The 17,167-nt window shown below is 34.9% G+C and overlaps 1 protein-coding gene across 7 annotated transcripts in view; it reads right to left on the bottom strand.

Annotated features, from left to right (window-relative positions):
- SMARCA1 (SWI/SNF related, matrix associated, actin dependent regulator of chromatin, subfamily a, member 1) overlaps nucleotides 1-17,167 on the bottom strand; it is a 67,976-nt gene that overhangs the window by 28,913 nt on the left and 21,896 nt on the right. For 4 of the 7 annotated variants that reach the window (XM_040265193.1, XM_040265194.1, XM_040265195.1 and 1 more), the window contains exons 10-17: nucleotides 16,115-16,224; nucleotides 14,551-14,777; nucleotides 13,340-13,461; nucleotides 10,750-10,785; nucleotides 9,687-9,839; nucleotides 7,631-7,763; nucleotides 6,717-6,865; nucleotides 5,165-5,284 (exon numbers count right to left, since the gene is read on the bottom strand). In XM_040265193.1, coding sequence (XP_040121127.1) covers nucleotides 5,165-5,284; nucleotides 6,717-6,865; nucleotides 7,631-7,763; nucleotides 9,687-9,839; nucleotides 10,750-10,785; nucleotides 13,340-13,461; nucleotides 14,551-14,777; nucleotides 16,115-16,224 — 1,050 coding nt within the window. The remainder of the gene's footprint in view (nucleotides 1-5,164; nucleotides 5,285-6,716; nucleotides 6,866-7,630; nucleotides 7,764-9,686; nucleotides 9,840-10,749; nucleotides 10,786-13,339; nucleotides 13,462-14,550; nucleotides 14,778-16,114; nucleotides 16,225-17,167) is intronic. The other 3 variants (XM_040265192.1, XM_040265196.1, XM_040265197.1) reach the window with 1 other exon arrangement.

The raw sequence follows: 17,167 nt of genomic DNA, 5'->3' as shown, positions 1-17,167 counted from the left end.
TTAATATTTTATGTCAAAATAAATAGTGACTTACTACTGGAGGAAGACTAACATTGGTTCTGGTAACTCTGTTAAGTGTATGAATTAGAAAACAGTTGAAAAGCATAAAATACTGAATATCAACATTACAGCCATATATCCCTTCAAATCAAGAGAAATTTTAAAATGAGACCTCTTGGTAAGGTAGTTGTGGGACAAGCCAGTGGAATCAGAAAGACTTGAATTTGAGACAGGTTCTGCCACTTTATCAACTGTATAACTTTGAAGAAATTATTTTTTCCATCTGTAAAATGGGAATAATAATAATACCTACCTGAGGATTACATGTGACCATATATGTGAAAGCATTAGGTAGACTGTCAAGAGCTAAATGTAAGCTATTATTAAACATCCAAAGTGGGGTGATTTAATAGCATTTGGTAGACAATGATTTGGTAGCATTACAAAACTTAATCCTGATATCAGCTAGAAAAAGTTATTTAAAAGTTAATATACAAATGTGACAAAATGAAGTTCTGGAGTCTGAGGTATGGTTTTCTAGCTCAGATATTTTTCTTGATTTCACAGTAACTAGCCTAGTGCCTTTACATAAAACTGGCCACTAATCTACAATTAATGGTCCCACTCTATTTGACCACATCTACAGGCTGAGTTTTAAGAGTGGATAATACATTTTAAGTATTTTTAAGCTAATATATTTTTTTAGTTTAGCTTAAAAATAATAATTTTAAAATAAAAGATAATACATTTTAAGGTACATTTTAAGAGTGGATAATAAACTAAGATGACTAGAGTGGTTAGAAATCTACAAATTCTCAGTGTCTAAAGAAGTAAAGGCTAAAGTCAAATAAAATGGCGGTATCAACATATGGAAACGTCTGTGAGACAGAAAAAAACAATTCTTTGTTAGACTAAATGTCTCTTTTAACTCTGTAAGTTCGTAAGAGATGGATAGTATAATGTGAGTTTATGTAAAATGAGAAATACTCACAACAGTGAAATGAGCTGTGTTTTGTTTTTCCCCTCAGATGGGCTAATGTGAGATAACAGTAATGGAAAAGATATTTTTCAATAACCAATATTTTACTTGTCTCAATTGGGGTTAAAATAAATCAATAATAATGACTTTCTAAAAGTAATGTATCTGGCCATTTAACCTATACTTGTGTGAAGGTTTAGGTAATCAAATTTGAAACAAGTATTAAAGGGCAATTCCTGTACTTTCAAAAACAGAACAAATATGCTAAATTAGTTTTAGATAAGAGTACATTAATACAAACTTATTTAGGTCAATTTATTCAGAATCACAGTCAGCCACTGTGACTTAATTCAAGTATGGTTATGAACTAATGCAACTAGTTCAACAAATCTTATATGAAAATCTCCCTTACTGTGCAATTTCCATGATATGTATGAACAACATTTTTGCAGGTTTTCAATTCTTTTCAAAGGATAGTATGAACCTATTTTAAGAACCTATCTAAAAAATAACAAAACACATTATAATCTCAACTCAGAATATTCAGAAAAATTCTGATTTAATCATTCAATTATAAAAGTATGTCATCATAATTGTTATTAAAATTTTTTGTATCTGCACATCATTATTTTCTTAGAAGCACAGGAAAATGTTATATTAGAAATGACAAATATTTTATTAAGCCTAATTTTCCCCTAAGAATGTAGATAAGATGCACCAGTGATGGTTAGACTCTTCACTGTTTAATATTTTCTACTTCAAAAAACACTCTTAAAACCAATAAGCCCACAGGAATAACTGCAAAATTAATTTTTAAAAAGTCACATAATGAGATCTAAAAAGCATATTAGGAAGGCAGTTTCTACACTGTGCATGCAGGCTATCACCTCCATCTCATCAGAGTAAACCATAAATGGTCTCAATTAAGGTTAGAGATGGAATAACTAGATAGATTTTGGTCAAGATACTAAAAACTAGCCAGGAATAATGGTAGCAACAAAGCACTATTACCATATTAGTTGCAATGCAAATTAAAATGACTCACCTCTCATTTTTTAATAAAATCAATATCCAAGAATAAGCTTTTTTTATTTTAAAAAATTCATTCTGTCAGTTTAAAAATATAACAGCTTTATAGAGCAATTTCAGTAACAAAATTAAAATGACAGAATTGTATTATAACTAAAAAAATAACTATTCTTAAGTCCATGCTGATATAAATAAATGAGTATATAAATAAATGGGGAGAAGGGACAGCTTTTCCTTACAGAAAAATCCCAATTAATAAATATAGATGGAATAAAGGAAATACAAAATTACCGTTAGGTGAACACCACAATAACTATTGTAAGCAAACTCCACCAAGATATTTATCAATTACAAAGAGAAAATCGGTAACTCTACAAGTGGAAAAATCCAGCAGGCACCACCTCAACAAAGTGACTAAGATTAAAGTCCCCAGTAACACAACATAGCGACATCATGTTCCCTGGTATGAAGTACTGAGAAAGACGTAACATCCCTTCCAAGGCATTCTTGCCAAAAATCCATAATCTCAATCAAATCATGAAAAAAAAACAAAAACCCAAAGTGAAAGACAAACTACAAGACAGCAGAAAAATACTGTTCAAAAGTGTCAATCTCATGAAAAACAAAGAAAGACTGAGAACTATCACAGATTAGAAGAAACCAAGGAGACACAGCAACGAAATGCAATGTGTAGACAATGAGAAGACAAGCCACAGACTGAGAGAAACCAATGTTTCATGTAAACTCTGAGAAGAAATAAATCTTGTCTTATTAAAAAAAAAAAGACAGCTGATAAAAGACTGTTATCCAAAATACACAAAGAACTCTTAAAACTCAATAATAAGAAAACAATTGATCGGATTTTTAAATGGGCAAAAGATCTGAATAGACACCTCCCTAATGAAATATACAGATGGGAAATAAGCAAGTGAAAATATGCTCCACATCATTCATCAGTGAAATACAAATTAAAACAAAGACATACTACTACACTGCATGCTTGCTCAGTCGTGTCCCAGGTATTGAACCCACATCTCCTGCACTGGCAGGCAGATTCTTTACCACTGTGCCACCAGGGAAGCCCCATTCACTGCCCATGAGAATGTAAACAGTATGGCCATTTTGGAAGACAGGTTGTCAGTTTCTTACAAAATTAAACATTCTTACCATACAATCGGGGCCTCCCTGGTGGCTCAGTTGGTAAAGAAACTACCTGCAATGCAGGAGACCTGGGTTCTATCCCTGGGTCAAGAAGATCCCCTGGAGAAGGAAATGGCAACCCGCTCCAGTATTCTTGCCTGGGAAATCCTATGGGCAGAAAAGCCTGGTGGGCTACAGTCCATGGGGTCACAAGAGTCAGACTTGACTTAGCAACTAGACCACCACCACTACAATACAATCCAATAATCGTGCTCCTTGGGATTTACCCAAAAGAGTTGAAAATCTATATCCCCACAAAAACCTGCACATGAATGTTTATGGCAGCTTTTATTCATAATACCAAAACTTGGAAGCAATCAAGATGTCCTTCAGTAGATAAATGCATAAACTGTAGTACATCAGAAATGGATTTTAGCACCACAAAGAAATGAGCCATCAAGTCATGAAAAGATACAAAGCAACTTTAAATGCATATTACTAAGTGAAAGAAGCCAAGCAGGAAAGGCTACATACTGTATGATTCCAACAATATAATATTCTGGAAAGGGGAAAACTATGGCAATAGTACAAAGATCAATTGTTGTCAGGGGCTGAGAGGAGGGTGGGATTACTAGGCAGCTCACGGAGGAGTTTTAGGGCAACGAAACTATCCTGGATGATATTATAATGGTGGATATCAATCATTTATAAATTTATCAAAACCCACAGACTGTACAATTCCAAAAGTGAACCCTAATGTAAATGATGGCCTTTGTATGATAATGGTATGTCAACGTAGGTTCAACAGATATGAGATGTTGATAGTGTAGGAAGCTGTTGGGGGGGGTGCAGATAAAATATGGGAACTCTTTGTATTTTCCACTGCTTTTTCCTATGAACCTAAAACTGCTCTTAAAAATAAAACTGTTTTTAGAAACTGAAAAGTGGGATCCTGGATTGTAAACCCTGGAACAGGGAAAGGATACTAGGGTACTGGGGGAAAAGGTTAACTTTCTATACTTGATCACTGTAATATGATTAGGTAAATTGTTAACATTACAATGAAAGCTGAGTAAAGGATATATGTGAACTCCATACTATTTTTTTGCAATAAAGTCTAAAGCTATTTCAAAATTAAAAGTTTCAAAAATTACAGCCATAATTTCAGTTTAAACAGAGAAAATAAACAAAATTTCCATTTTTTTCAAGGGAACTTTGTGGCCCATGAAGTATATTACAAGGCATTCTTTTATGAGACCACTTGTAACAAAGTCCTTCCAGCATTTAACGTATATGTCAACAATAACATTATTACTAATGTAATTATTACTAAATACTGCACATTTTGTTCTAATTGCTCTAAAATGTAATTATGACAACTTCCATTTGATTGGTGAAAACAATGATTATCTAAAGTCACTTGATTATGGTTACCAAGGGGAAAGGGGAGGAGGGATAAATCAGGAGTTTGGGATTCACATATACACACTTCTATATATAAAATAGATAACCAACAAGGTCCTACTGTACAGCACAGGGAACTACACTCAATATTTTGTAATGACCTATAAGGGAAAGGAATCTGAAAAAAATATATATGTGTACATATAACTGAATTGCTTTGCTGTATACCTGAAACTAACACAACATTGTAAATCAACTATACTTCAACTAGAAAAGATTTTTAAGTCACATAATTAGTAATAGAGTTATGATTTCAGCTTCAGAATCCAGGAACTCAACCACAATCCTATACTACTTCTCAAAAACCAAAGTAGTGGTACAGTAATAGCAGCAACAGCAAAAATGATAATGAGGACAGTAGTAATAATAATAACAATAAACAACCAGCAAATATATTAAAGGTATCCCGTGGATAAGATGATTTTGACCTACATCACTTTCACTCTATAGTAGAGTACTGTAAGAGGTAAATGCCCATGTTTTGTTAAATATTTAATTGCTATAGGAAGAAATGCTAATCTGAGAATCTAACAGTTGACAGTAAAAAGTTACCTTCTGTTTTTCTCTATAATCTTCTCCTTCAAACTTGTACAAACTTTGTTCAATGTCCATTCTAAAATTTCTCAGAGAAGATTCTCCCATTTTCTGCAAGCGTTCATTCATCTCTGCGGTCTAAAGTTGAATGCATTGAAATTAGAAAATTATCACTGAATTACTTATAAAAATCTGTGAATTCTCTGTCTTTTAAAGGCAATTATTGATATGAAATATACAATCAGTTCATTTATAAGGTAATAATGCAATGCTAACATCAAACTTGAATATAAATTTAATTTAGCCCAAGTATTTTAAATATTTCAATGGTTCTTCTTAAGTGCTCTCACTAAGGCTTTCTCTAAAATCTTTCATCATTAAAAATGTAGCCCTATTATAATTTCTGCTGCATAATTTTAATGGGACACATGGTAATGCTAAAACAAAGGCAAACTTGGACTAAACAACACATCTGCACACTAATATGAAACACAGTAATACAAGATTGCTCAAAATCCAACATATAACCTCAGATACCTGAAAAGGTGCTCAATATCACTAATTGTCAGGGAAATGCAAGTCAAGGCCACAGTGAGATATCATCTCACACCTGTTAGAATGGCTATTATCAAAAAGACAAGAAATAGCAAGTGTTGGTGAGGATGTGGAAAAAGAGGAACCCTTGTGCACTAGTGGTAAGGTACAGCCACCATGGAAAACAGTATGAAGGTTGCTCTAAAAATTAAAAATAGAGCTACCATATGATCCAGCAATTCTAAATTCCACTTCAGGGTATTTATTTGAAGGAAATGAACTCATTAATTCGAAAAGATACCTTCACCCCCATGTTTGTTGCAGCACTATTTACAATAGCCAAGACAGGAATACAACCTAAGTGTCCATCAATGGATGAATGGATAAAGAAAATGTGGTGTATATGGATACAATGGAATATTATTCAGCCATTAAAGAGAAGGAAATCCTGCCATTTGAGACAGGATGGATGGACCTTGAGGCTATCATGCTAAATGAAATAAGTCAGGAAAAGAATGGAGAAGGACATGGCAACCCACTCCAGTATTCTTGCCTAGAGAATTCCGTGGACAGAGGAGCCTGGTGGGCTGTTTCAGTTGTGTCCGACTCTGTGCAACGCTATGGACAGCAGCCCACCAGGCTTCTCTGTCCACAGAATTCTCTAGGCAACAATACTGGAGTGGGTTGCCATTTCCTTCTCCAAGATAATTTCTAATCCCATGCAAAAAGAAAGGTTGTAAAATGCAGTCCTGATACAAGTGACTAAACAAAAAATTTACTTGGCTTTTAAGTACAGTAAATACCAATATTGTAAGTATGAGGTATAAGGTCACTTGATTTTAAACTCTGGCCCCTAGTCTTTCTCACCAAAAATTAAACTGAAAAAATAAAAAAATACTAAATTATCCCTAGATATAAATCTACAAATTCTTACAGAAAACATGTGTTATTTGAAACAATGCAATACAATAATTATGCTGAAGTATGTTGATTTTAAAGCAATTGATCAGGAAAACAAAAAGCCATTTTAACCTACCTTCTTTTCCCCTCTTTCCAGAAGAGTTGTAATGTCTTCATCTGTCAGCTCACTTTCTTTAGAAGCAAAAACATGGGTGGCTCCATGACGTATCATTTGCAACATTTCCTCTTTTGCCATCTTGTTAGACTGTTGGTCAATGAGTCTTCCTAATAATAAAAATAAAAATTGTATATATTCAATGATATTTCAGAGAAAGCATAGCATAATAGTTCTAATCAGACACTACTACATTTAACCATGAGTCTGCCTGCAATGCAGGAGACCTGGTTCAATTCCTGGGTCGGGAAGATCTCCTGGAGAAGGAAATGGCAACCCACTCTAGTATTCTTGCCTGGAGAATCCCAAGGACAGAGGAAGACGGCAGGCTACAGTCTATGGGGTCACAAGAGTCGGACACGACTGAGTGACTAAGCACACATTTAACCATAAGTAAAGCTTTACAGCAGAAAATTAGTGAACTTTGAAGTAGTTTTTTAAATGAATAACCTTGCAAGTTTTTCTTCTACCATACCTTCTATGTCAATATGAATTTCCTTTTATAAAATTCACTTAAAACACAGAAGGACAAAAACATTTTTTCATCTTCAAACTTCATTTCTCAGATCAAATTTCTCTGAATGAAAAGGCACCCTCTAATACATATTTAAAATTTTTAAGCCAAACTTTTATCTGCTACATAATATCAAGTACTTCAAAGGCATGCCATTGACATTCAACTATAAGCTAGTGAGATTACACTACCTACCCCATATACTGAACACTAGGTTTCAAAATGGGGATTTTTTTTAAATTTGACTTTCCTCTCTAAGATTGCAGATTTTGGTCAACTATCATTAAAAGTAATCTCCTTTGAAGAAAACTGCATGTGTTTTTCCAAAGAAGCATCTAAGTAAGTTTATACATATAAATACCTTGTTGTATGACAATTGAATCCAGTCTCAGTTTTATCTCAGCTCTTTCAACAATCCTTTCTTCAACAGTGTTGTCGGTGATGAGACGAAACACACGTACTGGCTTCTTCTGACCAATACGATGTGCCCGATCCTAGTAGAAAAAATCCTAATATAAGACACTGGGTATTCTGGATAAAAGGTATGGTGTAGCTAGCTTATGCTATAAAATTCTGAAAATAAAATTAGTTCCTGATCTCTCTAGACCGGCCACTTTTGAAAGAAGGATAATAAATATTAAGACTATCTAGAGAACCCTGGGAACAAAGAAATCCGCAAATATTCTGCTGTATTATTAATGGAAATTTCCAGAAGGACAAATGACAAAAGCCCTTGATAAGGTCTAAAAAGATCTGAAAGCTTCTGGACTGAGTTACTGAGTAACTTTAAGCCATTAAATAATATCTTCCACCCTAGCAAGGAGTTTTTTAAGTGAGGGGCAAAGTAGTTAACAAGGGTTGCTATGGTGGCAAAAGTCAGCTTTCTCTCATCAGCAAGTAATTCTTTCTGCTTACTGAGGCAATTCAGCGATCTGCAGTAAAGGGTCATAAACATTAATGGGAGATTAATACCCTTACTGTATAGTCTAGAATTTAGTCCTGTGGTTTACAGTTGGTAAAGGTGACAGGTGGCAAGTTCTGATAACAGATAAACAGCTAGGGGGAGTATTTTTAAAAACCCCAGAAGCTCTCAGCAAATATGTGAAGGGAGAAGGGTAGCTGAGCAAAAGAAAAAAAAAAACAAAAACAGCAAAGAAACAAGTTTCAAACAGCCCTGTACTAAATATAAAAACACCAGCACCAGTAACAGTTTCAACACAGCACGCTGAAAGAAAATGCAATACCCCTACACACATTTACATTTCAAACTCAAATCAGTAAATTGTGAAAGATCAGCTATACTCTAACACTTTTAAGGAAATGAAGTGTTGTCAACAGGTTTTCCTGTTCACTAACACTAATTTACTGGGACTTACTCCTACCGAGTCAGATCAAACACGCTGAAGTAGTAATAATTTGGTGCCAGTGGTAAAGAACCTGCCTGCCAATGCAGTCGATATAAGAGACGCAGATTAGATCCCTAGGTTGGGAAGATCCCCTAGAGGAGGGCATAGCAAGCTATTCCATTATTCTTGCCTGGAGTATATCCCATGGACAGAGGAGCCTGGTGGGCTACAGTCCAGGGTCGCAGAGTCGGAGTCCAAGTGAAGCAACTTAGCACCAGCAGCAGCATGCCAAAGCATGTGGATTTTAAAATGTCCTAACGTAAGTATTTTCAATTCTCTATTACAAAAGAAAAGGGAGGACTTCTAAGCTCTGCCTCATTGGCATATGATTTTGTTTCCAAAGACAATCAATTGTCCCCAAAATTCTGGGGATTTTGAATGCATAGCTATTTTGTATCTTTTTACTTCTGAAATTAAATTCACCTTAAAATTTGAGTTGCAGTGACTGAAATTGTAGCTCTAGTTCAATAAATGATTAAAAGTAAGAAAAGCTCTTTGAATTTTTTAGAGTGGAATAGTTTCTGATAGTGTCTCTAGGTAGCAAATGTTTTCCTGGAATATATTCCTTTGTTACATTTTCACCTTCTTGCTCCAGTTGTTTTATTACAGAAGTTAAAATCCTATCTCTCCCAATTTTAGTGCTAAGGATTTTAATATATTTAGTTGTTGAGCAGAATAATACTTAGAGACTAATTTTTAATCGCTTATCATTCAAACATGAATGTACTCTCTTCAATATTTAGGAATGGAGAAAAATTACATTTGTGTTTCATGATAAAAGCCAAAATCAACACAGAAATGCTACAGTTGGATTTGACATCTATCTGTTTTCATTTCGTTTTTGCAATTAGCATAGCAACTTTTTTTTTCCAAAAAAAAATCTATTTTAACATCTACCAAACCTCCCAAAGATTGCTATTACCCTTTCATCAAAAATTACCTTCATGCTGTATAAATAGCAATAGTTTTCTCAACTAAGATAAATTTCTGTTATCATTAAAGATAACTAACCATAGCTTGCAGATCCACCTGTGGATTCCAGTCTGAGTCATACAGTATAACCACATCAGCACTTGCCAAGTTAATTCCGAGACCTCCAGCCCTGGTACTCAGCATGAAGATGAATTTGCTACTGTTAGGAATATTAAAGGCCTCTATTGCTTCCTTTTTTTTAATTGATAGGAGATGGAAGAAAAAGAGAGAAAAATAAAAATATATTACCAGAGTTCTTAAATAAACATTTTAACAGCATGCTAAAACCCCCACTTTGTAATATTCTTCCACCTTCAAAAATATTTAAGCATCTATCTATAAACTGCACTGTGTATACAGTAAAAAAGTATATTAAATAACGTAACTCATCTTTAGACAGTTACACCAGTAAAGACAAACAATCACAAAGACAAACTTAACTAAGCAAGTGATAAATTATTTTAAAATAAAAATAGTGAAAATGTTTTAATTGAGAGCTAAAATTTATTTAGGGGGCAAAATGTCAGATATCTCAACTTCATTCCCATTAATTTATGAAGGATTAATAAAAAAGATATAGTTTAGAAGACCAACCAAGAGAGAAAAAAAAGTTTAGAAATGGGAATGAGAGCAACAGATAAAGGGGAGGTAGGTAGATTTACCACCATACAGTGAAAAGGAGCAAACAGGGAAGTAATGAGGAAGATCAGGAAGGTAATCCATGGATATTTAGTAAAGAGTCTTAAAAATTAATAGGACATTAATATCCTTACTATATAAAGATCTCAATTAATTAGAAAAAAAAAACACTAAGACCCGAATAGAAAAATGAGGAAAAAAAAAAGGACAGTACACAGAAGAACAAATACAAATGGCTAATAAACACAAGAATAATGTTCAGTCTCACTAGTCATCAAGTAAATGCAAATAAAAAAAAACATAATACCATTTTTTGAAGATTAAAAGAATGATAATACTCAATGTTGACGAGGGGGCGATGAGACGGGCACTCTCATACATTGCTGCTGGGAGTGTAAATTGGTACAACCTTTCTGGAAAGCAATTTGGCAACATGCATCAAGAGTCTTAAATGTGTTCATACCCTTTGACCCAGTAATTCCACTTCTAGGAATTTATCCTAAGGAAATAATCAGAGATGGGCACAAAGATTTATGTAGAAGGACTTTTACTTAAGCATTATTCATAATAGTGAAAAATTGGAAACAACCTAAATGATCAACAACAGGGGGATAAATTATTTATTGTATGTCCATAGGATGAAACAGTACACTGAAATTATTTTTATGGTGATTTTTTTTTTTACTAATATGGGGAAATACAACACAATGTTGAGTAAAATGTATCAGGATACTGAACTTTATATGTAGCATATACAGTATAATATTAATTACTTATATATTATATATGCATAGAAAGATCAGCCAGAAATACTTTTATTTTCCAAATTTCCTTGGCAATCATATATCACTTTTATAATCATGAAATACAGGAAGTTCTATTTTTAAGGAATGGAATGGCATGGTCAAAAGCTGCAGGCAGAGAAGGTGACTCTGCTGCAGTCCATACAGCATGTAGAGGGGCAGTACAGAAAGCAGCATGGTGTAGTGAGAGGCAATTTGGTGTAGAGGAAATAGCAAAAACCTGGGCGTGAGTCATAACTCTACCATTTATTACACATGTGGTTCTCAGCAAGCATTTAACCTCTCTGGGACACAGTTTCAAGTGGAGCAAATTACTTCACTGGGCTGCTAGGAGAATTCAACTGGAACTATAAAGTTGCCTAGCTTATAGCTGTTGCTTGATAAATGTTAGCTCCTTTCCTAGAAAAGTGAGGTTAAAGTTAAGATAAGTCAAGGTTACAGAAGCTAGCTGAATTTAGCTATACCTATGGCAAATCTGAGTGCTATTGAGAAAGAACTGCTTATGAACAGCTTGTGAACAATTTGAGTAAGGAATCCAAGGTGGATTTCCACTTCTTATTGGGAAAATAGATGAAATGCTTATCTGAACGATGACATGATGGGGAGGCAGGATGTTTCCAAAATAAAATGAACAGCTCTCACTGTGCTGCATCTAAAGTCAAAACATGTGATTCCAACTCTCTGAAGGGAGAACATTATTTAGCATTTTTAGAGACCAGATAATTGGGGCATAATTAGGTAAAGTCCGTATTATTCACGAGCAGAGAGATTAGTCAGAAATGCAAATTGGCTATTTGAGATCAGAAAGCACCTACTCTTCTGCTTTAATATCATCTTCATTCCAGGAAGAAGGGCCATCTTGAATGGTACTATATGGCCTATGCTTCATGTGGATTGGCAGAAATCCATTCTCAGGAATAAATCAGCAAAAGCCCAATAGTTTTGAGTTACCATTTCCGAGAGAGTCAGACTATAGAGCAGGGAACAGTGTAAGCTTTGAAATATCCTTATTTATAAATATTACCACAACTGTTTCCCCATAGTGGGTAGCAGGGAAACCCTTAATGTGAAAAGGGCCTGTGCTTCTGCTATAGGAGGCACACAAGGGACACAGTGCCCACTGCAGCTATGGAAGGACAAGGACATAGGCTGAGAATCTCTGTGGCCTGAGAAGGGGTCCGAGAGCTGAGAAGTGAAAAGGCCTGTGTGCACTTTCATGACCTGTGATCTATATACTACACTGCACGGTACAAAAACGATGTTCATACCTATTCTATCCAGTGATCCTCACAACACTGTCAGGAAAACAAAAGCCTAGGCATTAATAGTACCCTTATAATATATACACTTAAAGATACTGAGGCTCAGAGGATTAAATAGCTTGCACACATAATGGTGGAGTTGATGTTAAATTCAAGTCTTCAGAAACCAAGTTCAATGCATTTTCCACTATACCATGAAATCACGGTCTCTGCCCACAGCATGAGTATAGACTTAAAACAGAGGCCAAAGACAGAGCCCTGAAGGATCACAGAAAAGAGAAGATAAATTAGCAAAGCTCTCCCTCAGACAAAGTGCTTTAAAGGGTTTTATATACATTAGACCCCTGATATTCATGAGAAATAATCTTAAAATTTTTAAGAATTTCCAAGTTAAAAGATACTGGGTGCTAGACAGGCTTCCTCATTAGCTAAGTGACTCATTCCTGCACACCAACCTTTTAGTCTTCCAAGATCCAGCTGAATGATAAGCACCTGTACCTATGTCATCCAATTTCAGTTTTATAAAATGTCTATTGAGATCATTTCCTTTACAAATTATTGTCTCATGAGTCCTTACAGTTGCTCATAAACTGAAAAAGTCTCAACTGTTCAACTCCATGAATGGCGAGGGTCTAATGTAGGAGACAAATCAGGCAAAGAAAATGACATAGAATCAAGGGTCAAAGAGGAAGCTGAGAAACAGCAAGTCAAAACGCCAGGGATAGCAGTGGTTAGAGGAGGTAAGGATGTGATGGTGCAGTGTCCTTTTGATAAGTGAGGATGTCTTTGAAAACCTTGCAAAGAATGATTTGTAAAGAGCCAGTGTAATGAAAGTCCAGCTGAAGATCTCAAGGAGCAAAAGACGGTAGTGAGCAATTCAATGCACTTAGCTAAAGAAAAGGCCAAAATTCAAAACTATCTAATGATGAAAAACATGGCGTAACTGAACTCTGATTTTTCAAGTCTTGTTTTATTTTCTCTTCCTCACCTCTCTTTCTTCATGTGGGGTTTGTCCATCCAGTCGACAATACTCGTAACCACGCCACATACAATAATCCTCCAAAATGTCCAGCAAGCGTGTCATCTGGCTAAAAATGAGAACCCTTGAACCTAAAACATTTCACCAAAAAAAGGCAAGTTATTAAACTTATGTAAAACTAACTTGAAAGTTACAAAAATAAAAGCAAGCATCATATGCAACATAAATATTTAACACATGAACACTCATACCACTAACAAATACTAAGCCCCCTACACACATCTCTTCAATGGATACTATACAGAAGTATATATTTGTTGAGTTATACATTTTTAAGGTCTTCAAAATCCCCCATACATATTGAGATGATTAAAAGTCTGCCTTTACTTTGTCCTGAGGATGTTTCTAGTCTCTCAGGCTCAGGAGGTACACCCCCACATTGCTTTCAAGCTTCTTTTCCTAATACAAGTCTGACTGTGTCATTCTCCACAGCCAAATCTTGTGCAATCACCCACACCACCTTCAAAATAGCCCAAAACCCATAAAGCATAGTTTAAATGGCCTTTTGTAATAGCCCCAATTCATCTTCCTAGACTCATCCACTGCCACTCTACCCAGATAGCATAAGCTCCACATTCCCTTCTTTCACACCTCTGCTTCATTACAGAGATGGAAAACCCTTGCCCTCCTTTTTTTCCACTGTTTACTCCTACACATTCTGCAGTGCTCACCCCAAATGTCATCTTTGTGAAGACTCCCTCAACCCTTAATATCTTGGCATATCAGAGCACTTATCACAATGACTTGTAATTATGCCTCCTCACTGCACTGTGAGCATCTACAAGACAAGGACTGTTGTCTTATGCATCTTTGTATACCCAGCCCATAGGGGCTTCCCAGGTGGCACAGTGGTAAAGAATCCACCTGCCAGTGCAGGAGCCGCAGGAGACAGGGGTTCGATCCCTGGGCTGGGAAGATCCCCTGAAGGAGGAAATGGACAGAGAAACCTGATGGGCTACAGTCCACAAGGGCACAGAAGAGTCAGTCACAACTTATCGACTAAACAGCAACATACACAGCCCACAGGACAATTCCTAACCAACGAGTAAGTACTCAACAATGTATGCTGAATAAGTGAATGAATGATGAACGACTAAGCAAAATGTTATTCATATACAATATTAAGTTATTTCACATTGCTTTGAAGATCTGTAACTTACCCTGTTCTTTGAGTTTGGCCAATAGTTTATCAAGGACTACCATTTTACCACTGTTGCTAACAATGTGCTCATCAGTGGTGTAGGGGGGACCAGGTTCAGCACCATCAAACAGGTAAGGATGATTACAACACTTTCGAAGCTGCATCAGAATGTTTAAGAGTCGCATCTTGTCCATTTTGCCAGCAGAGTTTAAAACATCAATATCTTTCATCAGGATTTTTGTATACCTAAAAATTTAAGCTTTAATTAATCATCAACTATTATACAGGCTTAACACCATCAAGAAATGTCCCTTTAGAAAAAAAATGTCCTTTTGATAATCTGCTTAGATTCCTATTTAAAGAAAAACAAAAAGATCTGATTGGAGACTAAATCTGATGAGAAAAACAAAAAACAAAAAACTAGCGAGGATTTGAGTATTTTAACTTGTGTGCTGCCTATAAACCGATTTTCTCCTGCTTTATCCATTGCTAAAAATTGCCATCAGTTGATAACAATTCAGACAACTACATACAATAATTATTTAATAACTACAATATTTGCTCAAAGTTGGCATCCAGCTTTTACTTGTTTGGGCTAAAAACAGTTGCAATTTCTTATACCTGTCTTTATAGGTCATTTTTTTCTGACCCTATAAACATTTTTATTGCTTTTCCAGACCTTCCCCCAGGAAAAAAACAGACCTATGTATGCACCTGGGGAGTAGTAATATTTAATTCTAACAATAGCCAACTTGTACTGAGTGCAAGTGCCAGGTATATGAATCATCTTGTTAAATCTCCACAACTCTGAGATATGTACTAGGGTCACCACCACTTTACTGATGGAAGTTCAGGCAGCTAAAAGAAGTGAAACAATTTATTCAGAGCCACAGAAAGGGACAAAGCAAGGGTTTGATCTTACTTCTGAGTCTAGAGAAATAAGCTCTTTATCACTACCCTATACTGGCTTCAATAATAGAGAAGTGTCTTATAGTATAAGTTACCTAATTTTATTTATATAAGCAACATTTTGCTTCTCTTATAGCATTATTACATTATTAACATGTTTAATTTATATCAAATTTATGATTCTGTGTTACTCCTTTTGTCAATTTCCTGTTTTGCTCGTATTTATCAAACCAATCCAGCTTCTATTTTTATAATACCTACAATCACTGATATTTTCACTCATTATTATGGTTATTACTATTTTCATTGATGGAAAAAGCAAGAATAACTAACAAATGTGCCAATGATATTATCCCTTTTAACTCTGACATCCTTCTTATAAGTATTATTATTGCCATTTTACAGAAGGGAAATTGAGGTTACATAATTTGTCCAAGCTAAACAGCCATTAAGAGGCAAACCATGGACTCAAACACAGGTCTATGGACTCCCCATACTCTTTCCTAAAGGTTAAATAAAATACTCATCAACTTTATATTAAAATATTTGAACTACTTAACTTGGCACTTAAACCTAAAATGTACTTTCTGAACTAAAATCACAATTGAAACACTACAAAGCTAATTTTTAATAAATCTTTATACATAAATTCTAGCAGAAATAAAATAACTCACCATTCCCGCTGCATTTTACTCAGTCCCAAGTAAATCTTGATTTCCTTTTTAGGAGGCAGACTCTTCTCCACATCAGTTTTTATTCGACGTAACAAAAATGGTTTTAAAACCTAAAAAGTGAGAGTTTTTATAAACGTTTATAAATATTATAAACCATTTATTTCATTGACAACACTCTGAGGTGAAATTTACTTCCCACTGTATAATCTGAAAAACATTACCAACACCAGTTGCTAATTTTCTTGGTAAAAAAGAACCAAGTAATGGCCCATTACCAAATTAGAATAGGGGGCCTAAATTAGACTTCCATGATTTGATGGCACAAAAGACAATAAAAAATAAGACAACAAGATTACTGACTATTGAAAAAGTACATAAAAAACCTTTTAAAAATAATCTGTTGCCATATAATATTTGTAAACCTGAGAGGAAATCTGAAATCAGAGTATGAATCAGAGTGTCTCTAAAAATGAAATAAAAATTCAAGCCATTTAAAAATGGCTTTAAATATATGAATGAGAAGAAAATGGTTCAATGAAAAAGAAGATCAGAACAAAAAGAAAAAAACATGAAATTATCCATGTATACCTGCAAGGCAGATTCTATTACAAGGAAAAAACATCTGTGGGGCACCTGAATGTGCCAGACAATGTACCATGAACTTTAGATAGAGTATTAAATCCTTACAATAAGTCTTTGAGGGAAAGACATTTATTTCAATTTTAGTAACATCACCAAAGTCACTCTGCTAGTAAATGGTAGAAACAGTAATCAAACCCACATCAGGCTGATTTACATTTAGCTCAGTCCCTGATTAGCAGTTGTAAACTGGGCAAGTTCTTTAACTTTTCCAAGCCTGTTTCCTCATTCATTCATCCAAAACATATAGATTTATGGTATATATCTATGCTAAGCATTTTAAATGGGGAAAAAAATACCTATTTCCAAGGTGCTGTGACAATCTGTCGTAGTACATAAGTAGAGTTTAACCACAACAGACATCAGTAAACTGTAGCTATTATTACTAGAGATCCATGGGAGGTAAGGAAAAGG

This window comes from Oryx dammah, unplaced genomic scaffold, assembly GCF_014754425.2.
Source record: "Oryx dammah isolate SB20612 unplaced genomic scaffold, SCBI_Odam_1.1 HiC_scaffold_23, whole genome shotgun sequence".
In the NCBI taxonomy this organism is placed as follows: Eukaryota; Metazoa; Chordata; class Mammalia; order Artiodactyla; family Bovidae; genus Oryx; species Oryx dammah.
Note: the sequence above shows the minus strand (reverse complement) of the source record. Positions and strands in the feature narration are given on the sequence as shown.